Source organism: Diceros bicornis, chromosome 32 (assembly GCF_020826845.1).
Source record: "Diceros bicornis minor isolate mBicDic1 chromosome 32, mDicBic1.mat.cur, whole genome shotgun sequence".
Taxonomy (NCBI): Eukaryota; Metazoa; Chordata; class Mammalia; order Perissodactyla; family Rhinocerotidae; genus Diceros; species Diceros bicornis.
The window spans coordinates 11,074,259-11,088,543 of NC_080771.1; the positions used below are offsets into that span (position 1 = coordinate 11,074,259).

Below are 14,285 nucleotides of genomic sequence, written 5' to 3' on the forward strand. Positions count from 1 at the left end.
GCAGGGTGGTGGGGTGGTCTGGGTGGTGCTGCCCTGCGAGGCAGGCCGCCGGCTAACACTCCCGGCATCTTTCAGGTGGTGGCTTCTCAGGGTGACCTCGGGGAGAAGATGACCGCCCGGGCGCTGCTGCAGACAGCGCTGTTCCCACTGGGGCTGCTCCTCCTGGCTCAAGGTGGGCTTTCCTGTGGGTGCTGTTGTCCCTTATGTTAAAATCCTCCTGTGTCTAGGACAGCTGCCAGCAAATCCACTAATGACCCCTTTGGGCAGGCATGGGGCAGCAGACACAGCTTAGCAAGTGGATGGTATTTTGGAGAAAGGAAAAAGGCACCCCTTCTTTCCAGCAGATGCAGCCCCACAGTGCACAGCTTGGGGAACATGGACTGGGTTTCAGCCCCACTCACCTCTGCAGCCAGAGCATCCTTGTGCAGTGCACAGCCTGCACAACTGTCTATGGCAGGCATGGCCTCGTTAAATACCTTACTGCTATTAAAGGCTTTTTTTTTTTGCATTTGAAATTATTGTTAATTTTGAGTTTCTTCTTATTTTGAGACCAGTAATTTTTGAGCAGGATAGACTCACATTTTTGTAGACCCTTTGAGATATAGGTCCTTGAAACGTGTGTGGGCCCCAGGCGCTGGGCTCCTGTGTTCTGGGCCCAGGGCCTGCCCCCTCCCATGCCACTGGTGGCCCCTGCCCCAGAGTCCCATCTGCAGTCTCTGCCTCCTCAGGTGCCCATGGTGGGGCCCCCAGGGAAGACTTTCGCTTCTGTGGCCAGCGGAACCAGACGCACAAGAGCAGCCTCCGTTATAATCAGACGGCAGAGCTGCACATCTCCATCCAGAACTCCCAGGAGGCCCTCACGGTCCACGCCCCCTTCCCTGGAGACTCCCGGGCTGCCCAAGAACTCCCCCATCTCAGGGGCCTGTACCACTTTTGCCTCTTCTGGAACCGCCACGCTGGGAAACTGCACCTGCAATACGGCAGGAAGAACTTCTCGCTAAGTGACCAAGCGTCTGGCCTCCTGTGCTTCCAGCACCAGGAGGAGAGCCGGGCCCAGGGCCCCCCGCTGCTCGCCACCTCTGTCAGCTCCTGGTGGAGCCCCCGGAACACCAGCCTGCCCAGCGCCGCAGGCTTCACCTTCTCCTTCCACAGTAAGGGACTTCCGGGCGCAAGGAACAGCCTGGGCAAAGGCCTGGAGGCAGGAGGGCAAAACGCACGGCAGGGTTGAGGGCGGACTGGGTGTGAGTGTCAGGTCACGGAGCTTGGGCGTTGTTCACAGGCGGTAGGGAGCCATGGAAGGTGTCTGAGGAGGGGGAGGAAGGTTGGTGGGAGGGCAGGGCTGAGGGTGGAGGGGCACAGTCCCGTTGAGAGGCTGCACAGCTGGTAAGTGGGGGAGCCAGGATTTAAACCCAGCAGCTGGTTGGCATTTGGTGGGGGCGGGGGGGTGTGTGGAGCAGGAGAGGTCAAAGGTCAGGAAAGCAGGAGGCCGACTCTGAGGTGTGAAGGCTGTGTGATCTGCTGGGGTGTGACAGGTGTGATCTGGTGAATGGGGGACGAGGAGGAGAAGGTGGCCAGGAGGAGCTGGAGGCCTTCCTGGGGGTCTAGGCTTTCCCAATTCTGAGTCCTTCCAGGCAGCTCCAGTAGGGCGGGCCTCCCAGGGGTGGGGGTCGGGGGGGGCACTGCCCTTTGACCGTGTTAGCAGCTCCAGGCCCGTGGCAATGCTGGACTGCCAGGAGCAGGCCCGGCTCCCGGCCCGGGGGCGGTCTAGTGCAGCAGTCAGGGGCCGGGGCGTCGATGGGCCCCCCGGGCTGGGATTCTGCCCTGACCTGGAGGGTTCAGGGCAGAGGCAGGCACGGCTGCAAACAGAGTCCTGAGAACAGGTCTGGCCAGCTCTGGTTTGGCCTATAGAGAAATTTTTAGAAACACGAGCCAGGGCCGGCCCCGTGGCTTAGCGGTTAGGTGCACGCGCTCTGCTGCTGGCGGCCCCAGTTCGGATCCCGGGCGCGCACCGACGCACCGCTTCTCCGGCCATGCTGAGGCCGTGTCCCACATACAGCAACTAGAAGGATGTGCAGCTATGACGTACAACTATCTACTGGGGCTTTGGGGGAAAAAAAGGAGGAGGATTGGCAATGGATGTTACCTCAGAGCCGGTCTTCCTCAGCAAAAAGAGGAGGATTAGCACAGATGTTAGCTCGGGGCTGATCTTCCTCACACACACACACAAAAAAAACCACAAGCCAGAGTTTTCCTAAAAATCAGGCTTTCTGCCTTATAAATTCAGATGTGGCTACCCAGAGTCTGCCTTCCTTGATGGCACCGGGCATGCCTCCTCCCCACGTGTCCCTGTCCCTGTCTGTCTGCCTCATCTCAGTCCCCTCTGACCCCTGGACACCCCCGAGTCTGCAGCCCTCGGGTGCAGGGTACCCGGGTGGAGGGCCTGGAGCCCGGGATAGGGGTAGCTGGTGGTGTGGGGTCCCCGGGGCCACCACACAAGCCCTCCCTCCAATCCCTTCTGAGGGGGCCTGGCCGGGCCTGGGCCCTGGAATGGGCCCTCCTGGCTCTGCTGTGTGTGTGTGGCCAGAGGGGGCCTGGGTCAGTGTGTCCCACCCCGCCCTGTGGGGGCTGGAGTTGTGGGAGGTTCCACATGACAGAGCCCCCATCTGGCTGCCCTCATCTCTGAGTGACCATGGGGGAGTCCACCCCACCTTTTGCAGCCTCAGTTTCCTCTCCTATAAAATGGGGATAGAAGCTTCCAGAGTTGCGGGAGGATTAAATGGGAGCATAATGAGCGTGGCGTGGCCCCTCAGCAGCCTGAAGTGTGTCCCCCTGTCCTGTCCCCCAGACCCTCCGCGGAAGGCCTCCCACGATGCCTCGGTGGACATGTGTGAGCTGAAGCGGGACCTCCAGCTGCTTAGCCAGTTCCTGAAGCATCCCGGGAAGGCCGGGAGGAGGCCCTCGTCCACCCCCCCCAGCCAGTGAGTGTGGCTCCCCGCGCGGGAGGGGCCAGGAGGAGGCAGCCCCAGACCTGGCCCGGGCGGGGCGGGCACCTGGGGTGGGAGGCTGGTTGGAGGCCTTTCCCAGGGCTGGAACGTTCTTCTCATCTTTCCATCTCCTCCTGGAGGAATCGAGATACCTCCCCCCTGGCCAAGCCCCTCACCTGCCTGAGACAGTAAAAACAACTGTCACACCCCATGCCAGGATAGCTGCCCACCCCCAGCCCTCTGTCCCACCAATACAAGAGAAGCGACTGGCCCATTTTAGAGCTCAGTAGACTGAGGCCCGGAGATGGGGAGGGCTGCTCCACAGCCAGAGGGGGTCGGTCCAGGCAGAACCGGGCCAGAACCCGCTGGCCGAGTCCCGGGAGAGCCCCACTCCTTCTCCTTTCCTGTTTGCTCTAACGCTGCAGCCTCCTCTGTTCCCCGGTCCCCCGCAGGTCCTTCTGTCTGTCCCTCTGCTGTCTCCCTGACCCTCCTTCCCCTCTCTCCCGCTGCCTCTTTCCTGTGTACCTGCCTCTCCTCTCCCCGTCTCCCTGCCTGCCCCCCATCTGCCTTCCTGCACTCACCCTCCCCCTCCCCCCACCAGGCGGCTGCAGAGCCTGGAGTCAAAGCTGGCCTCTGTGAGCTTCGCCGGGGACACCGTGTCCTTCGAGGAGGATCGGGTCAACGCCACGGTGTGGAAGCTCCAGCCCACGGCCGGCCTCCAGGACCTGCACATCCACTCCCGGCAGGAGGTCAGGGGTCGGGATCTGGGCCGGCCAGGGCAGGAAGCAGGTGTGGGGGCTGTGAGCGCTCCCCTCCCCGGCCTCTGGGACCAGATGTGTGCCTAAGAGGAGGGCCTCACCCCAGGGAACACCGCCCTGGCTACCCCGTGGTGCTCAGGACCCTTCCTGGCACAGGGGTGGGACAGAGGTGGGGAGGGAGCTGCTCCCTGCACCAGTGGCTCACACCCGTGTGAACAGAACACCAACCCCAGGATGCCTGTGCAGGCCCCCCAGTCTTGAGACTGCCCCTCTCCTGGGCCTGGTTAGCTGGGAGCCGCCCTCACTGCCCCCTGCCCCACCATGCCAGGATGCTGGAGGCAGAATTGGCATCCACAGCCCAGAACACCACGTGATTCTCCTAGGCCTGTTTGCCCTGGGGCCCTGGGCTCTAGCCACAAGGCTCTCCAGCCAGCACTGGTGCCAAGGAAAACAGGGCTGAGGAGGGCGGTCGTGAGTCAGGCATGGCTCCCGAAGGAGGTGGGCTTAGAGTTGTGGGTGTGGGGGAAGTGGAGGGGACCTGGGTGTCCACCTCTGGCTGAGCCCTGATGGGACCCTGGTCTGCAGGAAGAACAGAGCGAGATCCTGGAGTACTCGGTGCTGCTGCCCCGAGCTCTCTTCCAGAAGACCAAAGGCCGCAGGGGGGAGGCCGAAAAGAGGCTCCTCCTGGTGGATTTCAGCAGTCAAGCCCTGTTTCAGGTACTGGCCCTCTTCCTCGTGCCCTCCCCTCGGGAAAGCAGTTGGGGAGGAGGGATGGAAGGAAGGCGTGGAGCCAAGCCCCCCTCCTCCAGGGGTCAGAGCCTTTCCTTGTAAAGTCAGAAACTGGACTGCAACGTGCAGATCTCCCCAGGAGAGGGTAAACGGTGTTGTTCTCACTACAGTGTAAATGACTACGCGTGCAAGAATTGTTTCCAGAGGGAGACTCAGAGCGCAGAGCCATGTGCTGGGGGGAGGTGGGAGCCTAGGGAGGCTAGGGGACTTCTGGACCTTTCTTCTCCATCCTGAGCCCCTGCCTACTCTCTTCCCCCATCCCATATATCCAGGACAAGAACTCCAGCCAAGTTTTAGGTGAGAAGGTGTTGGGTATCGTCGTGCAGAACACCAAAGTGGCCAACCTCTTGGAGCCCGTGGTGCTCACCTTCCAGCACCAGCCGCAGCCGGTGAGCGGGAGCAGACCAGCTGGGGGATGAGGGGTCCGGGCCTCCTTTCCTGCCCTCTCCCCTGAATCGTTGTCTCTGACAAAAGGACTGGCTGGCTGACGGCACCAGCCTGTCAGGTCCAGTGGGGTGGGGGCCTGACACTGCCCTCGTAGGCCTGGACCCTAGAGGAGTGGACGTAACGGGACCCACTCTCCTTCCCTCTTGTCCCTACAGAAGAATGTGACTCTACAGTGTGTGTTCTGGGTTGAAGACGCGACATGTGAGTGTGGAGGGGTCTCTGAGCCGGGCAGGTGTCTGGAGGAGAAAGGGGGTCCTGGAGGGTGGAGGAGGCAGGGTTAATCAGGGAGGGCGTCCTGGAGAAAGTGATGGCAGGCTAGGGGTCTACCAGATGGAGCAAAGGCTCAGAAGAGTAACACAGTCATGCATTTGGGGTGCAGTGGGGTCCTGGGGGACTGGGCTTGATCAGGGCCCCATGCTGTCCCCTCCTCAGTGAGCAGCCCGGGGAGCTGGAGCGACGCCGGGTGTGAGACCGTCAGGAGAGAGACCCAGACATCCTGCCTCTGCAACCACCTGACCTACTTTGCAGTGCTGATGGTGAGGGTACCCTCCTACCCACAGCCACACTGCAGGCCGAGTTCCGGCTGTGTGCCAGCCTCTTTCCACATATGTGTATTCATTCCTCATGACAACCCCCAAGGTGGCTCCTGTCGTCCCATTTCATAGATAAGGAAACCGAGGCTCAGAAAGGTTAAGCAATTTACCCAAGGTCACACAGCTAGCAAGTAAAAGAGCTGGTCTCTAAAGGCCTTGCTCTTTATTCCCATATTTTGGTGCATGATAAAAATGCAGATTCCTGGGGTATAGTGGTTAAGTCCAGTGCGTTCCGCTTTGACGGCCCAGGTTCGCAGGTTCGGATCCCAGGCACAGACCTACAACACTTGTCAGCCATGCTGTGGTGGCGACCCACATATAAAGTAGAGGAAGGCTGGCACAGATGTTAACTCAGGCTAATTTTCCTCAGCAAAAAAAAAAAAGCAGATTCCTGGCCCTAACCCAGGATCCTGATTCCGCAGGTCTGGGGTAGGGCCAGGAGGACGTTTATTACAAGCCCTCCAGGGGATGCCAAGGCCCAGGGTGGAGGCCCTTGTGGTGGACTTCAGTGCCCCCAAGGCCTCAGAAGCTTAGTGTCCTAGGTTCATTCTCCCAGAATCTTAGGACGCCAGCGTCTGAGGGACGGGAGTGGCCTTCCAGCTGTCCCCGGGTGTGGGGAGCTCACGCCCTCACAGGAAACTGACTCCTGTGTTGAATGTTATAGAAAAATAGTGCCAGGACAGGGAAGGAGTTCTCTGCGGGGGCTCCTTGACCCTGGTGGGTGGGGGACCCATTAGAGAACGTGGTGAAAGCCATAGAGCCCCCCAGAAAAATGCGCTCATGGGACCACACTCTGCTCAGTTTGGGGGGGGCAGGTCATAGACCCCCCAGGCCTTCACCCGGGGCAAACCCTCAGTGCCGAGCTGGGGACACTGAGGCCAGCCCCGGCCTGTGTCTGCGCCCAGGTGGCCTCCGTGGAGGTGGACGCCGCACACAAGCACTACCTGACTGTCCTGTCCTACGTGGGCTGTGTCATCTCCGCGCTGGCCTGCGTCCTCACCATCGCCGCCTACCTCTGCTCCAGGTGGGCCTGGGGGGGGTGCAGGGGGAGACCCACAACCAGGGAGACCCGCCTGGAGGTCGGCCCCACTGACCCTGATGTGTGTGTGGTTGCGGGAGCCCTGGGGGTGCGGCCAGCTGACCCCGGGCTGCCTTTCCTCCTCAGGTCTGCGGTGTTTGGGTAACATAGCATTTACAGATTTTATTAACTGCCAACATTCAAAATTGGGAGAGTTGACATAAGAATCTAGATTTCTGCCTTTGGATAATCCGATGTGATCCCACTGGGGGCACATAGTAATATGATGGTGATGATGATAACGGTTGACACTTACCTTGAGCTTCCCATGTTCCCCGTGTTCTGAGTGCTTTGTGTGCATGAACTTGCTTCATCCTCACAAGGACCTTATGAAAGAGTGCTCAGAGAGGGTAAGAGACTTGCCTGAGGTCACACAGCACGAAGTGGCAGAGGCAGGCTTGAACCCGGGCAGGCTGGCTCCAGGTCCACGGGGCCCCAGTTACCCGGGCCGAGCAGCAGTGGCTGCTGTGGGCAGGTGTATCCTCGAGAGCTGTCTCCAGCCTCCTGGTCTCTGGTGTCTGTTTTGAGGCCTGGCCCCCACAGGCATTGGAGTTTGACGCCCGCCCCCACCCAAAAGAGGCTTCCATCACCCCAGTCATCGGGGTGCCTCGAAGAAGAAGGAGCCCCACGGTGAGCCTTCGTGGAGTGGAGAATTGCCTTCTCCCACCCTCAGGCCGGCTGTGTGCGGGGGTCTGGATGGTCATTGCTGGGTGACCTGGGTCATTGCCTAAGTTGAGGTCCACCTGCCATCAGGGCCAGGGCCTGTTTGGTGGAGGGGAGACACCCTTCATTCTGCGGGACACCCCGAGTGTGCTCACAGTCCTCCCCTGGGAGGAGAGGAGGGGGAGCCGTGTGCACAAGCAGTTGTGTTGTGGTGCCCACGGCTGTGCACAGGGCGGGGCTGGAGTAGGTGATGAGGAGGGACGGCTGGCAGGCTCAGTGGGGGGCTGGGTGCGGGGACACAAGCCCCCCAACACCTACCCACTGGTCACAAAAGTGCCCAAGGACAGGGGGACTGGAACCCTTAGGGACCGAGCATCTTGTCTGTGCCAGACCCTCTCATCAGTGTAACCTCACCCCAACCCTGTGAGGGGCCGTCCCCCCTCCACAGACGAGTAAACTGAGGGTGAGGGGGAAGGGGCCAGCCCAAGGTTGCGCCTCGAGTTAGGGGCAGGGTGGGCGTGGGCATCCAGAGCGGTGACTCTGGGGCCTGGGTATTCTGCGCCCTCTGGGACAGGCAGGGGATGGTGCCAGGCTGAGCACGGTGGGGGGCGTGGGGGGCCAGGGAGGAAAGGCCGACAGTGCCCTGGACCACGCAGAATCCTGTTGTGGGGTGGGGCTGTGATGTGCACACACAGACCTGCAAACCTGAAGACAGACAGACACACACACCCCACCCTCACAGACGCACAGACGCACAGTTGTGCAGACGGACAGCGGACACAGAACACGGGAGGCGTGGATTCCCCAAAACAACAACAAATCCCAAGTCTTTCCCTCCGACTTTGGGAGCCTCTGGTTGACTGTAGGGGCTGATTTGTCTTCCTCAGGCCGCTGTTAGATGTGTACCTGGTACCCAAGCCCATGGGTGCTGGGCGCACAGTAGGTGCTCAGGGACAAGTGGGGAATGGCCTGGCTGCAGCCACAGGGGTAGGATAGGGAGTGTGTGTGTGTGTGTGTGTGTGTGTGTGTGTGTGTGTAGCCTGGGAAGGCTGCCTGGAGGAGGAGGAGGAGCGGGCACCCCCCCCATACTGGCCCCCAGGGTGACCCCCTCTGCCTCCGTCTCCCCCGAGCAGGAGGAAGCCCCGCGATTACACCATCAAGGTGCACATGAACCTGCTGCTGGCCGTCTTCCTGCTGGACGTGAGCTTCCTGCTCAGCGAGCCGGTGGCCCTGGCGGGCTCCGAGGCCGGCTGCCGGGCCAGCGCCATCTTCCTGCACTTTTCCCTGCTCTCCTGCCTCTCCTGGATGGGCCTCGAGGGCTACAACCTCTACCGACTCGTGGTCGAGGTCTTCGGCACCTACGTCCCCGGCTACCTGCTCAAGCTGAGCGCCGTGGGCTGGGGTAGGTTGGTGGAGGGTGGTGGTGGGCCCCCAGACCTGCCTCTCCCTCTTGGCTTCTGGAAAAACACAGGCACCTGGCTCCGCTTCTCTACCTGCCTCTCTGTTCCCTCACTGCCTCCTTCACCCACCCATCCTCAGGGGTTCTTTACCTTCCCTAGGTCCAGGTCCCCTTTAGGAAGGTAAGTGGTGAGCCCTGTCCCCAAGGAACGCTTACATATCCTCCACATCACTCACTCCTTTAAAAGGGGGGTTGGCAGACAGAGCCACCAGGTAGGGTTGTGCAGGTTGTGCACTGCTCAAAGGCACCCAGTTGGGGGATGAGTGGGGCTGTAATCCAGTCCTCCACTCACCTAATTCTCTCAGGCTGGCAGTGGTCCTGCCTGTGGATCCCCGTGAACCTCAGGTAACAGATTCCCCATGGCTCTGGCATTTGTTCTTGGCCAAGAACAACCCAATTCACCTATGGCCCAGACCCCTCTTATGTCAGACCTGGAGGCCCGGGGGCACACACCGCAAGTCCTTTTGGACGTTGCACAGGCCCACCGACCACATGGCCCTGACCCCAACTCGCGGCTCCTCCTGTGTTTCTCACTCCTTCTTGGTTCCCCCCGTTGATTGACACGGAATTCCTTCAGAGTTGGCTCTGTGTTGAGACCCAGGTGTTTGGTGGTGGGAAATCCCCTCCAGGGAGCCCTCAGTCTCCACCTCCTGGAGGCGGTCAAGGCCCAGTGCAGACATCCCCTGAGGGCAGAACCCTGGACATCCCCCCTCGAACTGTCCGCCACCCACCAGTGTCCTGTCTGCTCCTCCCCTCTCTCTTTGTGATGTCCAGCCCCTCCCCAGGGAACTGCAGGCCCTCTCTCCTGAGGGTCCCCAGGATGGCGAGGAGGCAGGGGTGAGGTCAGGGGAGATGGGCTCCCTCTATGGGAAACCCAACCTGAGTGGGGGAGGGGAGGATCTGAGCTTGGAGGACGTGCCCCAGATAGGGCTGGGTGGGCTCTGGGAGGAGGTCTCACCAGAGGGCAGGGGACGGGTGGGCCCTTAGGTGGGCCTCAGAGGGTGGGAGATGGAACTCCACGCTTTGCTGCCCGCAGGCTTCCCTATCTTCCTGGTGATGTTGGTGGCACTGGTGGACGTGAACAACTATGGCCCCATCATCCTGGCTGTGCACAGGACTCCAGAGAGCGTCATCTACCCTTCCATGTGAGCGGCTGTGTGCAGTGGGGGCAGGAATGTGGGCCTCGGGGTGCAAAGGCCAGAGGGCACCCTGGGCCCAGACCACGCTGACCAGGAGACTCCTGGGTGCCAGGGCTGCTGGAGGTTTTGGCCTGGCAGTGTCCGGAGCACTGGGCTGAGGGTCAGGGAGGATGAGAAAAGGCCTGGATCTGCCACTCACTCACCAGGCAACCTTGACAGGTCCTCAGTTTCCGCATTTGTGAGTGGGAGTATGGGTTGAGCAGATGAGCCTGCACCATGTTCCTTGGCTGTGCTCTTCTATCTCCCCAGACAGATGGAAAGACAGGCCCAGAGAGGGATCCACACCACACTGCTCAAAGGCACCCATCTGGGGGATGAGTGGAGCTGAAACCCAGTCATCTTTTACTTACCTAATTGCCCAGGCTAGTGGCAGCCCTGCCTGTGGGTCCCAGTGAAACTAGACTAGAAGCCAGGCTTCCTGAGTCCCAGGCTGGGAAGGAATCCTTTCCACTCACTCAGTGTTTTGAAACTTTTCCGTGTTTGAAACTTTGAATCACAATTTACTTGTGATTTTTTGCTTCACCTTTGTACCATCAGTATCATTATTTACTTAATATTTTTCTTTAAATCGTCTGACGTTAATTTAAATGTATTTAAAAAAATTATTATATCAATACTACAAATAGAAAACAAGCATCCCTTGTCATAAACAGTGAGTCATCATGAAAAAAAAACCACAGGCACAAGAAAACCCTGTTGCTAACTGCTGGCTGAAGGCTGTGAGCCAAGGCTGGCTCTTTGCTGAAGAGGGAGATGAGCCAGTGTAGAGGGGTTAAACACATTAGCACCAAACCGAGCCTTTCCCTTGACTACAGAGGAGGCGTAGAGGAGAAGGGAAGGGAGCTCACAGCGGTCATCCTGAGCCCTCACGCGCTCGCCCGCAGGTGCTGGATCCGGGACTCCCTGGTCAGCCACGTCACGAACCTGGGCCTCTTCAGCCTGGTGTTTCTGTTCAACACGGCCATGCTGGGCACCATGGTGGTGCAGATCCTGCGGCTGCGCCCGCACGCCCAGCAGTGGCCCCACGTGCTGACGCTGCTGGGCCTCAGCCTGGTCCTCGGCCTGCCCTGGGCCCTGGTCTTCTTCTCCTTTGCTTCTGGCACCTTCCAGCTCGTGGTCCTCTACTTCTTCAGCATCATCACCTCCTTCCAAGGTAGGCACGGAGAAGGCCCCACCCCCTGGCCCGGGCAGGGCGCACAGATGACCCAGGCAACCAGAAGGCCTCCTGTCTTTGGGCCTCAGGCTTCCCATTCGTGAAATCGGGGCATCAAGGCCATGCCAACAAGTCTTAATTGAGTCCCTACTGTGTGCAGGCCCCATGCTAAGGCCCTGGGGCTACAGTTGTGAACTGGTTGGAGCTCATCTCCAGTGGAGAAGAACCAGCGTGACAAGCAAGCACACAGCCATCTGAGGGGATCTTGGAGAGGAGGGAAGCGCTAGTGGGCAGTGTGATGGACAGCCTGGGCTGGAGCGGGGACACTTAAGGGAGGGTGGCCAGAGAGGCCTCTCTGTATAGGAGACACGTGGAGACCACAGAAGGACCCAGCCAGGGAGCGATCAAGAGCCTCGTTCTCCGAGTGTGTTCCTCGGACCAGCAGCATCAGCATCGTTGCGAGCTTGTTAGAAATGCAGCCTCGGGCCCCTCAGACCCGCTGAGTCAGAATCCGCGTGGTCCCAGATGCCCAGGGCATGCACACTCTGAGGAGGAGTGCTCCCGGCAGAGGGAGAAGCGAGAGCAAAGGTCCGGAGGCTGGAACAGCTTATGTGTTGGAAGAAGAGTGAGGAGAGTGAGGGTGAAGGTCAGTGAGTGAGGGGAGAGGGGCAGAGGGGCCGGATCATGAGGGCCTGGCCTCATGCCGGCAGAGTTCTCTCTGCTCTGCCTGCCCCCTCCACCCCGACCCCACATCTCACACACACACACACACACACACACACACACACACACACACACGCACAGGCCTCTCCGCGGCCATGCTGCGTGGGGAGGAGGATGTGGGCAGGAAAACAGGGAGGGCCTGGCCAGGCCGGGGGGGGGCCCACAGGGGCTGCAAGGCCAGCCTCCCACGCAGCCTTCCCCATGGAACAGAGTGGGGGTGAGGGAGTGAGTCTTTGCTTTCTCACCTGTGAAGCGAGGGTTATAAATGATGCCCCTAAGTTCACACAAACATTTACTGAGCTAGTGATAAATCATGGTGTTATCTGGAGAGGAGGAATACCGCCTGGCGCTCAGGCAGGTGGGCTCCGGAACCCGACCCCCGCTGTGTGACGCCTGGCTCAGCCAAATCCCTGGACCTCCCGGGGCATCAGTGTCCTCATTTGTAAAACAGAATAGTATTGACTAGGCCCGACCTCATAGGATCCTCGAGAGGATAAAGCGAGGTGGTACCCAGTGAATTGCGCAGGGCCTGGCGCGTAGTAGGTGCTCCTGGGTCACGTTGGTGCCGGAAGCGTGTGGAGGGCGGAGGGCTGGGGGCAGATCTGAGTCCAGGTGGCTCTGGGAGGGAGAGGGAGGGTTGACATGGGGCTGCCCACTGTCCACTGAGCCGCATGCCCGCTCACTGCCCGCAGGCTTCCTCATCTTCCTCTGGTACTGGTCCATGCGGCTGCAGGCCCGGGGCGGGCCCTCCCCTCTGAAGAGCAGCTCGGACAGTGCCAGGCTCCCCATCAGCTCGGGCAGCACCTCGTCCAGCCGCATCTAGGCCGCCAGCCGCTCGCCCCGCGGAGGAAGCAGAGGTGCGGCCTCCCCTCACCACGCCTGCAGCCCCTGCAGCCAGGCCCGGCCCTTGAGGGGTCAGCTGAAGACTTGAGAAGGCCCGAGGACCTTGGAGGGATGGGGCTGTTGCCATGGCGGCCAGACCCAGGGGACTACTCGGCTCTCGGGTCCAGCTCACAGGGAGTGGGACTGTGCCCTGGCCATCCTAACCTGGGGCTGAAGGCTGGTCTTCTCGCCATCGCTGGGCCCAGCCCTCACGGCTGGGGGTCAGGAGCCCGCAGGCCTCAGGGTCAGGCCTCAGACCTTGGGGGCCTGGTGGCATCCTGTGCCATAGCTGCTCTGTCTCTAGTAATCACCATGAGGACACTCTGTAGCCCCTGTCATCTTAGCCCAAGGGTGGCACCAGGGAGAGGGTTGGGGCAGAGCATTGGAGCCAGGCCCCTGGAGGAGGAGAGCCCCCTCCCAGAGCATAGCTCCCCTACCTCTGAGCCCAGAGCCCGCCCTCCGTCAGCCCCCCAGCCCTCCCTCTCCCTTCCCCTGTCTTCCCCAGCCCTCCCTCTCCCCTCCCCTGTCCCTCCCAGCCCTCCCTCTCTGCTCCCCTGTCCTCCACTCACAGCTGGAGGTCCCAGTTGCAATGTTGTATTCCGGGTAGTGGTCCCAAGAGCTGCCTGGTGCCTGCTGTAAACCTTTATCTACTGCGCGGGCCTTTGCCTGCCCCTGACTCAGGCTTAGTGTAGACGTTCTGGGCTGGGCTGGTCCGTCTGTCCATCTGGGCCTCTCCATAAGCTGTGTTACCTTTGCTCACAATGCCGAGCCCACTCCTCCCAAAGACCCCCAGCCTCTCCCGGAGCTCTCTTGTGGCAAGAGCTGTGGAGCGTACAGTCCAAATCTGTTTCCACCCCAGCACTCTGAAGACAGACGTGCCTCCCCGGCGACACTGGCCCGGAGCCCGACGCGCTCCTAACGGGTTGTCCCTGAGTCCCTGCAGAGGGACTGGAGCTCGCTCAAGCCCATCACAGTTAGCTCTTTGGGATACAGATGGCCAGACCTGGTCACTCCCTCTTGGGATCCCTCTGTCTAGTGTGTGAGGCGTGTACAGACAAGAGCTCCAGACACAGGGTTCAGGGGGCCATCATTTCTGGCTGGAAATCCAGGAAGACTTCCTGTAGGAGGCAGCTTTTGATCTGGATCTCAGCCTTAAAGATGGGGAGGATTTCTTTTTAAATACCACTTCATTTGTCTTTTGATATTAAAAAGAAGTACATGTTGATCGTAGAGAATTTGGAAACTGTAGAAGAGTATAAAGAAGAAAATAAAAATCAACAAACCAATGTCAACATTTTGGAGCATTTTGTTCTGAGCTGTCTTCTGTGCTTCTATTAAGAGTCACTGATATGGACACCTCGGGGCCCATCAGGAAAGATGAACAAGAGAAGTGGGCCATGTGTAAAAAAATCTGCTGGAAACTTTATCAGGGCAAGGAGGAGGATAAATGGCAACATGATGTCAGTGTTGGGGAGGCAATGGGGAGCGGTGGGGTCTGTTGTGAACCAGAGATTACAAGCCCCACGCCGAGGGAGCAGCTGCTACTCAGCTTCAGCT

The 14,285-nt window shown here is 60.0% G+C and overlaps 1 protein-coding gene across 4 annotated transcripts in view; it reads left to right on the plus strand.

The window, feature by feature from the left end:
• ADGRG1 (adhesion G protein-coupled receptor G1) overlaps nucleotides 1–14,014 on the plus strand; it is a 40,338-nt gene extending 26,324 nt beyond the window's left edge. For 3 of the 4 annotated variants that reach the window (XM_058527899.1, XM_058527898.1, XM_058527897.1), the window contains exons 2-14: nucleotides 76–172; nucleotides 729–1,151; nucleotides 2,846–2,978; nucleotides 3,586–3,733; nucleotides 4,328–4,459; nucleotides 4,804–4,920; nucleotides 5,134–5,179; nucleotides 5,411–5,514; nucleotides 6,477–6,595; nucleotides 8,446–8,714; nucleotides 9,808–9,916; nucleotides 10,855–11,123; nucleotides 12,539–14,014. In XM_058527899.1, the coding sequence (XP_058383882.1) occupies nucleotides 109–172; nucleotides 729–1,151; nucleotides 2,846–2,978; nucleotides 3,586–3,733; nucleotides 4,328–4,459; nucleotides 4,804–4,920; nucleotides 5,134–5,179; nucleotides 5,411–5,514; nucleotides 6,477–6,595; nucleotides 8,446–8,714; nucleotides 9,808–9,916; nucleotides 10,855–11,123; nucleotides 12,539–12,669 (2,064 nt within the window). In that variant the 5' untranslated portion in view covers nucleotides 76–108 and the 3' untranslated portion in view covers nucleotides 12,670–14,014. The remainder of the gene's footprint in view (nucleotides 1–75; nucleotides 173–728; nucleotides 1,152–2,845; nucleotides 2,979–3,585; nucleotides 3,734–4,327; nucleotides 4,460–4,803; nucleotides 4,921–5,133; nucleotides 5,180–5,410; nucleotides 5,515–6,476; nucleotides 6,596–8,445; nucleotides 8,715–9,807; nucleotides 9,917–10,854; nucleotides 11,124–12,538) is intronic. The other variant, XM_058527901.1, reaches the window with a different exon arrangement.
• The last annotated feature ends 271 nt before the right edge of the window (nucleotides 14,015–14,285 follow it).